Source organism: Cibotium barometz, chromosome 4 (assembly GCF_041138505.1).
Source record: "Cibotium barometz isolate CiBa-2024 chromosome 4, ASM4113850v1, whole genome shotgun sequence".
NCBI lineage: Eukaryota > Viridiplantae > Streptophyta > Polypodiopsida > Cyatheales > Cibotiaceae > Cibotium > Cibotium barometz.
The window spans coordinates 31,993,574-32,009,036 of NC_141049.1; the positions used below are offsets into that span (position 1 = coordinate 31,993,574).

Below are 15,463 nucleotides of genomic sequence, written 5' to 3' on the forward strand. Positions count from 1 at the left end.
GGCATGCCTAGTGGTCAAATTTGTAGACAAGTGTATAGTTCATGTGATCAGAGTGATGGAGACATTAATGTGGTCAGATTTGTTGTACAGTTCATGTGATTGGAGTGATGGAGACATCAAGATTTAGCCTAAGCATATTGGTCATGTCAAAATATTCAGCAATGTTGAAAAATATGCAAGTCCAAAGCATTGTTACATGTTTGTCAAAATCTCGTCAAAATTTAAAGTGGATGGAATGCACAAAGTATGTGAAGCATGTCAACTAGGAAGACAGTCTAAGCATGGAATGTCAATCAAAGACATTTGGATGTGTTGCATTCTGATGTTTGAGGACCAATAAAGAGAACATTAATACAAAGATGCCACTATTATGTATCTTTCATTGGTGATCATACTAGTAGGAAGGTGTGGGTATATTTCATAAAAGAGAAAAGTGAAGTGTTTATGCACTTTCAAGGCTTCAAGGCAATGGTTAATAATCATACTAGGAAGGTGTGGGCATATTTCTTAAAAGAGAAAAGTGAAGTGTTTGATGTAAACAATAATGTGGCTGATTCCATAGAGGATAATGTAAACAATAATGTGGCTGATTCCATAGAGGCTGATGTAAACAATAATGTGGTTGTAGTAAATGGAGAGTAGCAATCACATGTGCTTAGTGGACCTAGAGAGTCCTCTAGCAGTGGGTTTATTGTTAGACCTTGGTTACAAAGGTTAAGGCAGAATGCTAGGAATTTTGACACAACATTTGGTGGTTCTACATGTGATGAAAACTTAGCAAAATGTATCATAAAAGGGAAAAGAGAAGATGAATCGACCTTTCATAATGCTTAATGTTTCAACATGTCATTCATAAAAGGAAAATGTATCATAAAAGGGAAAAGAGAAGATGAATCGACCTTTCATAATGCTTAATGTTTCAACATGTCATTCATTTGTTGATGGGGATAGTGGTTGAGAATAGAGCCTAGATGAGGAGTTTCTGATCCCAGCTATTGTTATACCAGGTGTATAAAGAGCCAAAGCAGTGTTAAAAACACCCCACTGGCAGTGATCCAGGTGCATGCAAGTCTACGTGGGTTAGATATCCAATGGAAAGATTGAGATATAGTAAGTATACATCCCATCATTATTCTTATGTGATCAAATCAATACAAGAGATAGAGCCCACATGTTATGAGGAGACACTTGGACATAAGCATTGGGAAGATGCCATGGATGAAGGATGGTTACATTGGATGCAAATGAGACATGGGAGTTAGTGCCTTAACTTAAGAAGAAGAAGGAAATTAGATTCAAGTGGGTCTATAAAGTAAAGCAAAATTCAGATGGGTATGTGAATAGGTATAAGGCAAGATTGGTAGGCAAGGGATATGCACAAACCTATGGGATTAACTATAATGAGACTTTTATTCTAATTGCTAGGATGGCAACCCATGAGAGAAGCCATTACTATAGTTGTAGTTAGGAAATATTTACATCAAATGGATGTAAAGAATGCTTTCTTACATGGGGCTTTAGAAGAGGAGGTCTACATGGTGCAGCAGCCACTAAGATATAAGGACTATGCACATCCAAATTTTATTTACAGATTATGTAAAGCCTTATATGGCTTGCAGTAGGCACCTAGAGCATGTTCATACAAGGTAAGAGAGTATCTTATCACTATTGGATTTCATATATATACAATAAATTTTTCACTTTATATGAAAAAGATTGATAAGAGCTCTACTATAGCTGTCATCTATGTTGATGACTTAATTGTCTCAAGGAACAGTGATGGTGACATTCATAAGGTGAAGATGCTCCTTAAGAGGAAGTTCAAAATGAAGGATTTGGGTGACCTGTGATACTTCCTAGGTATAGAGATAATTAGATCACATGATGGCATTTAGCTACAAGGAAGTATTCTTTGGGCATCCAAGTATGGAAGGACCCTACTATGTACATACACATTGTAGGGATTTTGATTTGCATGACTATCACTAGGCTAAATTTAAGCTATGATGTTGGATTAGGGAGTTAGTTTATGTATGCCCCGAGGAAGCCACACTTGGATGTAGCTAGGAGGATACTTAGGTATATAAAATTCACATCACACCATGGCCTTTTCTATGAGACTAAAGTATAGGTACATGTATATGGCCTATATATATATGAAGATTGAGTTGGTATTGTCTCAAACAAGAGATCTACTAACGGTTTTATGTTTTCTTTTGGGAGTGCTATTGTTAGCTAGAGTAGTAAGAAGCAACCACTACTTTGTCAACTATAAAGGCTGAGTATAAGGGTGCTACTCTGGCAGCATGTGGGTAGCTTGGTTGCAAAAGCTACTAGCAAATATGGGTGAGTTCATAGATAGAGCTATTGTCATTTATTGTGACAGCATGAGCAGCATGCGAATAACCCAATGTATTATGTAATTGGCGATCAGCCCACTGTATCATGCTAGGACGAAGCACATTGAGGTGCATTATCACTTTGTGAGTGAGGGAGAAGGTTCTAGCAGGCGATGTGAATTTGGTGTATGTCGGCATGGAGGATCACGCAATTGACATCTTCACACAGGCATTAGGTACATAGAAGCTCCAGATGTTTATGAACTTACTTAGAGTATAGGGTATAAAGTTGAGCTCGAGAGGGAGTGTTAAGATATCGAGCTCAACTAATGGAAATATGGGTGACACGCCAGGATGACAACTCTACACTTATGCCATTGGCATGGTTGGTGAGATTATGGGTGATATGCCACCAATAGTTTACATGTCACTTTGGTGTATTAGAGTTATGGCCTAGTTACAACACCATCTTATATAGTCAAGTTCACACTATGGATTGACCTTTATATGTTATAGTAGGAGAGTAATTTCCCTTATAGTTATCTTTAGAAAATTTATCCATCCATGTCCCTTGTGTGTGTGTGCTTGCTTCTATAATAAGGAGCTCAAATTCAACCTCTCCCTCACATTCTTCTCACCAATGGCTTCGTGCTCTTTCTCCTGCTTTTGCATCTTTCAATTCTCTTTTACTTGCCTGGTAACCTCTTATGCCTACCCTGATGCTGTGGCTTCTTGCTCTTTCTTCTTAGCTTCTTTTCGGTTCTACATTTGCTTCTTTCATTACTCTTTCTCCTGCTTTTACATCTTTCAATTCTCTTTTACTTGCCTGGTAACTACCATGATGCCGTGGCTTCTTGCTCTTTCTTCTTAGCTTCTTTTCGGTTCTACATTTGCTTCTTTCATTACTCTTTTATGGGCCTAGAAATCTCTTCTGTTTCCTATAGTTTCTCCTTAATAGTCTTTTTAGTATTCCAACAACTTTGTTGTTATGTCCTTTTCTCAGACTCTTTGTCCTGCTTCACATTCCTTTTTATTCTAGCATTGTACAATTGGGTTGTACAATAGGGTCCAATGTCGACCACACTTGTAGGTCCGATAGTTCTTGTTTGTGACTGCTCTTCATTTGGCCCCTGAATTGATTTTCCATAATTCTTGTGAAATTTATAGGCATGCCAGGGCATTATTCATCTGACTTTCTATAATTGTTGTTAAAAAATTCTTTAGTAGGATCTTGGAAGTAATGAAATACAAAAAAATAAGGCTGATGGGCCTAGATTTTGTATGTTCTTATGCTCCAACATTACAGCGCTGCTAGCTCCTCCTTGGAGATGTCAAAGTTTTTCTCTATCATCGACAACTTTAGATGTCCAACAAAATATATTGTCTTGACTTGAATGATGCCCAACAAAATATATTGTCTTGACTTGAATGATGCCCTCTAATTTTGGAGCTATTCTATTGTCCGTAGCCTGCGCCACTACTCAAAAGTCTTCTAGGAATAAAGGGAGCTTGTAAAAGTCTTTCAAACTTGCTTTCTAATTTTGGACCTACTATGGTGTCTCCGTAGTCTGTGCCACTACTCAAAAGTCTTCTAGGAACAATGGGAGCTTGTAAAAGTCTTTCAAACTTACTTTGTAAATGAGCTCCATTGTCTCAATTGACCCCATGTCAAACTACATATCTGAAAGAATCATCATGCTACTTTTGACAGAGAGTATAAGGATGCAAGTGCAATTGATAAAAAGAATAAAGAAAGTGTATGCACTAAAGAAAAGGAAATGGAAGCCTTGTGTAGGCCAAAGATGATAGAAATCATAGAGAAGATGATGAATTCAATAGAGTACAGGCCAAAAATTTTGAAATGCGAATTCAATAGAGTATAGGCAAAAAAATTGAAATGTGAATTCCATTAACTACATGGTAGTGGGACAAAATTGAAATATTAATTCCATTAACTACGTGGTAGTGGAAAAAGATGATTCCTTCCCTTAGGTATTGGGGAAAATGATGACTAGAATTGGCCTCCTTTACTGATGGTCTTTTTTTTAACTTGCATGTCCATTATTAGCCTTCTCAATTAGATTGTTGATGGGAATGTCCTTGTCCATTAATTGCATGGTAGTGGAAAAAGATGATTACTTCCCTTAGGTATTGGGGCAAATGATGATTGACTAGAATTGGCCTCCTTTTACTGATGGTCTTATGTCCATTGTTAGCCTTCTCAATTAGATTGATGATGGGAATGTCCTTGTCCACACTTGCCAGCCATGTAACCTTCGATAGGTATCTTTTCAATTTTGAGGCAATTTATACATGCTCAACAACACTTTTCCCACAAGATCTTCTATGGAAACCATTCCATTTGTGTACACACGTATGATCCTAAATGGTCCTATATACATGCTATTTTTGAATTTTGCTTTTTGAGGCCTAGTATGGATATGTACAACAAAACTAGTTCTCTCTTCTAGAATTCCTAGAACTTAATGTTGATTGCATTAATTACATGGTAGTGGGAAAAGATGATTATATCCCTTGGGTACTGGGGCATTAGCTTTGTAAGCACAAAGAGGAACCATTCCTCTACATCAAACCATGCTCCTTCAACAACCAGTCCCACACAAATGCTTGATGGTACATCTGTAAGTAGTCTTGGTGCCTAGGCCAACTATAGATCCCACATTAAAATCTCGCATATGATTAGTGTAAAAATGGATCCACCCAATCCTATGCCTAAAAGAAAGAATAGAAGTAAAAGTGTTCATCTCTCTCCTAACTTTTTTGTAACTCTTTTGCTAGGTGACTACATGAGAAACAAGTAAAATGAAAGTAATATTTTACAACTACTAATTTTTGTAGCATGTTTTGTTCCAAAGTATCTCACCACTCATTGAGCTAACTGGTCCATTTGATTATGACATATTATCATGCTCCATAATCCACACTAAGCTCACCCAATTGAGCTAACCACCCTGATTACTCTTCATTCTTAACTTTAATCACAAGCTTATTTTTCTAATCTCTTGTAAAAAATAAGAAGAAAAAATCCCTTTGATTGTCGTTTTTGACCCTTTGTATTCCGACTTCCATTCTTGCGTTTCGTTGCTTAATATCGTCTACATATGCTCGAATTGAGTACTAGTTTATATATATATATATATATATATAAATTCAACCGTCCTTCATTTTGAAATTTTCAAGTTGAGTAGCTAAGGCAACCACACCACATTCACAAAGTCTTGCTGATAGGCAGGAAAAAAAAAAGAGAACCTAAACCAACTGCGGTGGCAACACTGTGATTCTACCTGTTCCAGCAAACAAAGGGAAATTTGTGGAGGCGTTTCGAGATTGGTCAGATTTAGCAGTTAAATTTCTTTCCTGGGTGGATTTTGAAGCAGACAGGAGGGGATATTAATGAAGCAACGGGTGTGCTTTTGAAGCTATGGCGAAGCTCCCGGCATGGATATGGATATGGGGCCTTGCCCTTGCGCTTCTCTTTCGCTGCCTACATTCTGCATCTGCCCAAGAACGGATCTCAGGTAAATGCACAGAAGCCCTAACTGCTTCGTCTTTTTATATGATCAAGTAATGCCTGTACATCATAAAACTCTGATCCCTGTAAATCTATGGGGGAAACATGTGCTATTTCATTATCCACATTTGGCCGGAGCACACTGGAAAGGTTCTTAAACATAAGTCTGCATTCTCGTGGGAAGGCAGCTGATCTCGTCTCCCTGGGGGCTTTACAAAAATTCATACTGTCATTTTTTGTCAGATCAGTGAGATGGCCTAAATTTTTTTTTGAGCACCTCACATGAAGTCAAATTTGGAATCCTCTTCAGGAAAATCCTAAATTTCTTCTAATTACCAATGCATCATATCTATGCATGCTTGCAGTACATATCTGCGTACATACCTGTGTCATGAACACATTTTTGGTCACATACATACTTCTGTAAGAGATAACTTGTCTATGCATTTATGTTTGAATCAAATAAATACCTATCTGCCTACTTGAGTCGTGAACACATCTTTAGATGCACACATATCTATGCATTTATGTTTGAATCAAATAAATACCTATCTGCCTACTTGAGTCATGAACACATCTTTAGATGCACACATACTTATGTAGTATGTATATGTAGCATGCCGAAGCTCTGTGTCTTCTTTCAGCCCTAAGCACCTTTCATAGGAACATCTTGATGCAACACGCAAAGAAGAAGAGAGAGAGAGCTGTATTTCAGTATATTCATAAAGTACAAAAAGAGTACATATGGTGGCAGCCCTAGGCATGCCCAAAAGGTAGCAACAAACCCTATTCTATGACCTATCCCAAAAGGGGGATTAGATACCTAGACTACGAGATGCACAAGCCTTATATAGGCCCCATGAGGAACTCCCAAATTGACCGACTTGTTGTTGGCCAGCAAAAAAACACAAAAGGTACCTACAATCTACAGCCCTAGGCTGCCTGCATACAAAAGGTGAACAACACCAAAATCTGTCCCTAACTTGGACCCTAAGGACCCACCCCTTATGGGAGTGAATGATTACATTGAGGAGCACCCTTGCCATATTTATAGGCCTTCTTGAATACTTGGCATACTGGCCGACTGCTGGTCGGCCAGTCTACTGTGCATTAAATACCTTAAACGCTGTCCGACTGGTCTCATACACACTGTAGCGCTTGCAGCCGACACACCTCTGGCACAACTGATGTCATCCTTCATGCAGCTGAGAGTCCCTTCTGGCAGCCGACAACCTCTTCCATGCCTTGCTCCAAGTCCAATACTACCAAACAACACCTTGTGCTCCAAATCCTATCTCTAATGATCTTTTTCTTGGCTGCCCCTTCTGGATTAGCCCTGGAAATGTTCATGGCAATGCTTGCACATGACAAATGAATACAAAAGCAAACAAATATGTCGATGTAGAATCCCTAAGTCGAAGTCGGTGTCGAGGCACGAGATCTCCGATGCCAAGCACACCATGGGGATGACCCACAAGAATCTCTCATTGGACTAGTACCAAGCCCAAGCCCAAGCCCAAGGCCAAGGCCCAAGCCCAAGGCCAAGGCCAAGGCCCAAGCCCAAGGCCAAGGCCAAGGCCAGGTCCCCAGTCCCCGGTCCCCGGTCCAAGCTACAAATGAATACAAAAGCAAACAAATATGTCGATGTAGAATCCCTAAGTCGAAGTCGGTGTCGAGGCATGAGATCTCCGATGTCAAGCACACCATGGGGATGACCCACAAGAATCTCTCATCGGACTAGTACCAGGTCCAGGTCCAGGTCCAGGTCCCAGGGCCCGTCCCCCGTCTAGCCTAAGCCCAAGCCCAAGTCCAAGTTCCAAGTCCAAGTCCCAGATCAAGTTCAAGTCCAAGTCCAAGTTTCAGTTCCAAGTTCTAGTCCAAATCCAAGTTCAAGTTCAAGTTATCACTTGCTCATCCCATGAATAATCTCCACAACTCCTACAACCTTGTTGATGCACAAAACTATGGAAAAGCTCTTTTTGGCAAGAAAACTAATATAAAACCTGTTTCAGGCGATAGAAACCTCCAAAAAGCAGTTTTTAGGGTTTTTGGAGTAGTTTTAGGGTTTCTAAATTTTTTTGTCCGTATAGTTTCGTACGGCTATACGGATCCGTATAGTCATACGGACATGTGATGATGTGGCACTACAGTCGATGAAGGCACTCTGAAATCAGTAGGCAACGATGAAAAACTCCATGGTTTGGTTCATGATCAAGTAGATGATGATGGAGAAGATGATCTCCATGCTTTAACCAACTTGATGCTCAAAAGAGAGGCTCATGCTTCTTTTATACTCGGGGAAGCCTTGCTTTTTGCCAAAAAGTGATGCTTTTGCTTTGCTTTTGCCTTTCACTTTGCTTTTGGTCTTTTTAACAGTAAAATATTACTCAACTTTAGTCAAAAGTTCTTGTTTTGCTTTTCTAGCTTCAGGGCCTTGCTTTTTGGCTTTGGAGTTGCTTTTTGAAAAAGCAGCTTTTAGCTTTTTGGTCTGGTCTCCTCTTTCCAATGGTGCCCTTGGCTCGCGGTCAACCCTGTATGGCTCATATAGAGTTCCCAGTTGATCATGTTTGTGAAGGTTGCATTCTTGGCAAAATGTATAAAAAGTCATTCTCAAGAGATGGTTCAATGAAAGCTAATAACAAATTACAGCTCATTCATAGTGATGTTTGTGGTCCTAAGAGGACACCATCTTTTTTGCTTTTTCTTGTTTTTTTTTTTTGACTAAGAATGGTGCTTTTTCTTAATCAAACCTTATAGACCCTGTCCCCATGTCTTCTTCCACCTGTCTGGTGTCCGGGCATGGATTTCATCATGAAGAATAGAGCTAGGTGGACCAAATAGTTACATTCCCTTGCTCATATATCGCAGTTGTCCTCAATTGCAGACTACAAGTGTCCCAAGCACATCCATGTGTTCCAAGTACATCATGTATCTCCATATATTTCAAGGTACTAGCCCCATTTGGTGAGCTTGTGCATCTGGTCTTTCCCCATATTTGTGGTGTCATTTGCACATCTGGCAACGTCTCAATGCCTTTTTCTTTGATTGATGTCCTTGTTCTTGATGGTACATCTTCATGGCTTGTCACATGTGCTAGATATAGTAAATGCACTAGATATAATAAATGCATACTTACCTTCTGCAAAAACTAGACAGAAGGTAGTCAATAAACAAGTATGCATCATTTGTGTCTACTGGGTATTCTTGGTACTGGCCAGGTAGGCTAGAGTCCAGTGGACTATCGCATGCCATAAATCCAAGCATAGTTTCAAACATTCGTTGGCATTCGTCAAACTCTGGGAGAATGAAAAGTATGAAAACGTTTGACTGAAGTCTTTGTGGAGTATAATATGTGGCCTCCCAAATACCTCCAGTTTGAATGGTCAAGCCATAGGCATGCTGTAATTAATACATGGCACATGCTGAAATTCATACATGCAATGATGCATGATGTTGGAATCTGGATTTCATACATGCTGAAAATTGAAATTCATAAAAACCTCATGAGTTATGACACCAGACATGAAAAGTTGTAACTTAAAACTTAAAACCTCTGGGAAACTAGAGGTCAGGTTTGAAACTTTGATTAATGTCAAATGATAAGCATTGAGATATTACAAGCTGAAATTCTGATTTCAATAAAAATCTCATGACATAGACCAAGTCCCAAGTTTCAACATGAGTTTGGAAAAAACCAAATCCCAACAATAAAGATATGAAGTTACAACAAAACTCAAATACCAAAACTAGAAATGATGAATCACGATACTAGAGTCTATTTTGATTCTTGATCCTCTTCTGCCACATGAGAGGGAGAAGAAGCACCATCATCATCATCATCGGAGTCATCATCCTTCTACTCTTCAGCATCAACATTTACTTGAGCATTAATGGTTGCATTCCCCACAATGTCCTCATCATCCTGAGGCTCTTGAAGTTCTTGCATAATAATCAGCCTTTCATCATCTTTCTCTTTGTTGATCATCTCCATGGTAACCTCCATTTTCTCAAACCCTCTTGCCTTGATTTTAGAAATGAGCCTAAGGTTTATGTGTATTTTCTGTGTTGGAGGGCTTCAATGTCATGTGCACACTAGTGGCAGGCAGATTGGCGAGCTAGAGTGTGATATGTTGTGGGCGGACATGTGCTTTTTGGTCCGCTATTGATAGCGTGTGCTCTTTGGGCATTCCTTCCCTATTTATTGGGGGGAGGGGTACCAGTTGGACACACACCGATGGATGGAGCACAGGAGTGCAGAGTGTGTGGAGCAAGAGCACCATCGCGTAGGAGGCCGTCGTCCTTGGGGGACAATCCCGGGTGGTAGAGGACATCAGATGAGGACGATGGCAGGGCACTCATGAGAGCATGACGCTCTAGCTCGTGGCTCGGTGGGGACGGCCAAGATTGTGAGCCTTGCTCACGGCTGTCATGGTTGGGTGGCGAGTATGCCCGCACCCCCTTTATGGTTTATGGTTTGTTTTGACAGTGGTATCAGAGCCAACCCTAGCACACAAGAAAGAGAGGTATGCTGTTGGCATCGTTTGTGTCGCGGAAAACGAGGTAAACTCTCATCGTTTCTTTTGTTCCTAGCGTGTTCTTTCCATTGTTAAGCTTTGTGAAGTTGGCTGTAATCTCTGGCGTCTGGAGGGAAAACTGTCTTTTTATGACGTGTGTGAGAGAGGTGTTGATGACGACTGCAGGGCTGAGGCATGCAGGCGAGGTTGAATGTGTGCTTTTGAATATGGGAAGGATTTCCCATAGGCTTAGCCCAAGGTTGCCTGGCTGCCATGTGCAGGCCAGCCAAGTAGGGCTGCTGTGTGCAGGCGCCATAGGCTAGGTGAGAGACTGCGGTGAAACCCCACAGGGCAGCCGTAGGGGTTACTATGTGCAAACAGTAGCCATAGGGGTGGTGAGTAGGGGTCACCCGCAGCAAAGCAAGGCCAGCATGGTGAGGAAGCGCAACACAGAGAGAAGAAAAGCATGCTATCGCATACTTGCTGCTGTACGAGTAGGTAGAGGCCCACGTGCAGGCCACCAGGCAGCCACAGGAAAGCGAGGTAGGCGGCGGTAGCATGTGGGGTACAAGAAAAGCGGCAGCTAGGATAAGCGCCACCAAAAAAAAGAAAACACCTACCTTCCCGAAGCCGATGGGGTGCGCACTGCGTGGGGGTCCCTTACCTGGTCGCCTGTGCTACGGATGTGGGAAGGACTGTCGATGGCACTTGTGAAGGGCTGTTGGAGTTGACCAGGGCTGTTGGTGGTTGTAGGGATTATCGGGGCTCGATGGGGCTTGTGGCAGCCCACAACCTTGCTGATGGGCATCCCTTTGGGGTGAGGAAGCCCAAGTTTTTGGGGCTGTTTCCCATGCAGCCACGCATGACGTGTGCATGCACTCATGCATATGCAAGTCAGTCTAGTAGAGCCGTACATGCCACAGCCATCCGTGTTACCCGAGGTCTACCACTCGCAGCCAAAGGTTGTGGACAGCCACATGTAGGGTGTTGGGAGAGAGGCATACGATCGTCAGTGGGTTGCCCTACAGCAGCAAGTGATGGCCACATGTTTTTCTACGATCTCTCTTCAGATTCTTTTCTCTCCAAGATGTCTAGGTTGGGTACGGGACTTTGTGGTGTACTTGTGAGCTTCGGATGCACGTGCTTCGTTCTATCTCAGTTTTGGACCAGCGTGTTATGAGGTATGTGTTTGTTTTTCACATGCAAGATAGGATTTAACAATAAAAGCACACTGTTGTACCGTGTTATGCAAGTACACATGTTTGTTCTGGGGTACACATGGGAGTTTTTACTCCAAGAACTTCATGGACACAGATACACACACGAGTTAGTCATGGACTTGTACCATGAGAGACATAGACCTAATACCCTATAGATATTGGAATGACTGTCATGGCCACCCCTAGACTTGCACGATTGCCCAAAAGCTAGAGAGAGAGAGAGAAGAGAGAGAGAGGCATGCACTCCAAAAGTGGAGTTGCCCCCTCTCCAAACTTGTCCTAGGGCCACAACTTTAATAATTATTAAAGTTCCCTAGGGGCCACTAAGGCCTACGGGCAACCACACATAGAACATTAAAATATTAATGTTCTAGTTCCCCCCTTCACACCTGGAGATGTCCACACATCATTATCTCTATCCGGGCACCCCAAATGTGAATCATTTAATATTTTGACTCAGCAACCACCATGCCCACACTTGTGCTGTTCCATTTTCACAGGGAGGAGAGGAGAAGCAACGTGGGACTACTGTTTTGCTGTTTTCTGTTGCTGTTTTTTTGTGCAAACCAGCCGTACAGTCCACGTGTGCAGCCCGTACAGCCCTGTACGACAGCAAGTACAGTACGGCTGCCTTCTCTGCTGCATGACTTGCTGGTACAGGCGGAGTATACAAGGGTTTGAGCAGGCACAGGCGGCGCTGTACAACTGTACGGACAGCAGGTATAGTTGCTGACAGGTGGCTGTACTGCAGGTACAGAACTGTACCATCAGGTACAGTCGGGTACAGCAGGAGCAGGCGCACCAGTACAGCTGCAGGCGGCGTATTTTCTGGTACAGACAGAGCCGTACAGCTGCAGGCGGCGCTTTTTCTGGTACAGACAGAGCCGTACAGCTGCAGGCGGCGCTCTTCTTGGTACAGGCGGAGTTTTCTTGGTACAGTCGGTGCAGCATCAAAGGGCTGCAGGTACAGCAGTGAAGTGGATGTAGAGAGGAAGGTACAGACATGTACACCCACACATGTGAAGTAAAGTTGTTGAAACAAGTGTGCAAGGACAGACTGGTACAATCACTTCCTCCGGTGCAGATCCACCAGCTGATTTTGGTAAGCTCTGAATTTGTTCATCTATCTCTCTTTCCATTGGCTTATGTCTGTTGCAGATTTGAGTTATCTGGCCCCTTGTGAGAGGAGGGGTATGGCAGATTGAAAAGGGTGGAGACAGAGATTGAACAGTTAATGTATGTTGTGCTGAGTTGTTGAACCATGTGCATGAGATATGCCAGATGTATGCTCAAGGCTGTCGTGCTGAATAGTCTTGGCTGATCAGAGGGAAGCACAGAGTGTTGCTTTGAGACACAGATCTGTGTGTGTGAATCCTCTGTGCTGAGAGGTATTGTGGGCTGTTAGATTGGACATACAGGTGTATTCTCTTGGCTGGTTTTGTTGTACTCAGCCTCACATATTTTTGAAATTGAATAAAGAAATACCGCAAGGGGCGCCAAGCTTTGGGGCCAATAGGTGTCGTTTTATTTTCAGATTTGGGGCACTCTAGCTCCAATCCAATTTGTTTTCATATCTAGACTACAAGTGGAAGGGTGACTGCTAGTCTACCGCACTTTGGTTTCTACCAGAGGCCGGTTTCAAGGTTCCGTTGCCGGGACCAATCATCAACTTTCTTAAGGGGGTGAGCTCGTAGTTGCCTCGAAGAAAGCCATTGCTGAAAAATCCAGCAACATGTCTGATACAGAAGATGAGTACTTTTATCATGAAGAGGAAGAGCAAGAGACCTCTCCTGAGAGAAATGCATCTGAGGATATTTTTGCAGGAGAACAGGCTGCAGATGATGAGCATTATGAGGATGTAACACAGCCAGAAGATGTACTTGGTAAAGAGGATGATGATGCTCGGTTTAAAGATCGTTTGGCTGGTGTTATGGATGTGTTTATGCAGCTCACACAAAGTGAGAAGTTTGCTGAATTTATGAGATCCCGTATAGAGCCCGAAAAGAAGAAGAAGAAGGTGCGTTCTAAGAATCTTCCTCAAGGTCATAGTGGTGCCATCCCACAGGATCCATCTTTTGGACAGTTTCCAAACATGCAGCGTGCTTATGGTGCAAACTCTCAGAGTTCCTTCTTTGGACAGCCATCTATTCCTCAGCAGACTATGCATCAATTTTCAGCATGGTATGCAGGGGAATATGTATGGTGGTATGCAGTCCGGTATGCAAGGAAATATGTTTGGGGGCATGCAACCTGGAATGCAAGCAAATATGTATAGTGGTATGCAGCCAGGTATGCATAATGGTATGTTTGGAAACATGGCTGGAATGTATGGCATGCCAGGTGTGGGAATGGGTAATGACCCTATGATGGGCATGAATGTTGGGGGCAGCAATCTTGCGAAGCCACTTCCATATGATAATCTAACGCCTATGGGTAAGGCGAAAGATTATAAGGAAGGGGGAGCTGCTGTGAAGTTCGATACATTCAGTGGAGCCAAAGATAAATTGAAAGCACTCACCTTTTTACAGCAGTTTGATGCTGCTTTTTCTGGTGGGAATTACACAAAGTCCTCTAAGGTGAGGAAAGCTGCCACTTTTCTCAAGGGCAATGCTTTGCAGTGGTGGTCTACTCTTCTTTTGCAGGGCATAGCACCCACTACTTGGGTACAATTTAAACAGGTCTTCTCTTCCGTATGGCTCACATCTACATTTGAGGTGGATGTTATGACTGCATGGCACAAGTTGGATGCTTCAAAATGTGAAAATTTGGAAGATTATAACAAGAAGTTTTGGGAAGCCTTACTCCCAGTGACATCTTATCGTGCAGTGCCTTTGTCTGAGCAGGTAGAGAAGTATTGTTGTGGGCTGCCCAAAGAGGTGCGAGATTATTGTATCAAGACTCGAGTAACGAACATGTCACAGATGATAGAAAATGCTATGACAGCTAATGCGTTACTCACTGGAGGATCATCTGGGTTTAAAGGAAGTAAGAACTCAAGCAAGAAAGCTGAAAAATCTGGGCATGCTTCTCGTGATGCTAAAGGGTCTTCAGAGACGAGGTATAAGAAGTTGCCAATGCCCAAGAGAACTTCTAAGGAAAGACAGGCTTTGAGAGATGCTCGGAAATGTTTTTACTGTACTGAAGAGGGGCATATGTCATATAAGTGTCCCAAGAGAAAGTCCCAAAAGGACTTTGACAATAAAGGAGAGCCCAAGTCAAAGAAACTAAAACCTTCTGCGGGGTTAGTTCCTGATCTTGTGGGGAAACAGCCAGGTGGTGAGGAGACAGAGTTGTGCAGGGCATGGGGCAAAGTGAGAGATCAGAATGCCTTGATATTCTTTGACACAGGTGCTAGAGCCAACTTCATTTCACTAGATTTGGCTGGCCGATTGGGGATTCGTGCAGAGGAGATGGGGCCGTTACATGAGGCTAACATGGCTTGTCTAGGGTATGCAGAACCCGTTACTCCTATCATTGGGAAGCTTCGGCTTCATTTGCAGGGTTATGTGGACAGCGAAGAGTTTTTCATCATGCCTCTGGATGGCTGTGATGTTTTGTTGGGTATGCCATGGTGCCACAGAGTACATGCGGTGGTGGATACATATAATACGAAAATCACTCTTGACTCATAGAGGGAAAGAACATGTATTGGATGTGAAACTTCAAGGGGAATCTGTTCCTACTGTATCCGCTTCGGCAATATCATCAGTAATGAAAAAGCATCTTTCCCCGACTTGATTTATGTAAAGGATGCACAAGATGATGAGTCTAAGTCTAATTTGTCTATGTTAGATAAAGACATGACTGATTTCTTATGTGGATTCCAAGATTGTTTTTCTGAGTCATTGCTAGGAGAAC

General features: G+C 42.3%; 1 protein-coding gene across 4 annotated transcripts in view; it reads left to right on the forward strand.

Moving 5' to 3' along the window:
- The first annotated feature begins 5,527 nt into the window (after nt 1-5,527).
- LOC147639164 (putative beta-1,4-xylosyltransferase IRX10L) overlaps nt 5,528-15,463 on the forward strand; it is a 48,063-nt gene continuing 38,127 nt past the window's right edge. Inside the window, exon 1 of one of the 4 annotated variants that reach the window (XM_086787988.1) lies at nt 5,528-5,878. In XM_086787988.1, coding sequence (XP_086644114.1) covers nt 5,782-5,878 — 97 coding nt within the window. In that variant the 5' untranslated portion in view covers nt 5,528-5,781. The remainder of the gene's footprint in view (nt 5,879-15,463) is intronic. The other 3 variants (XM_086787986.1, XM_086787979.1, XR_015264276.1) reach the window with 3 other exon arrangements.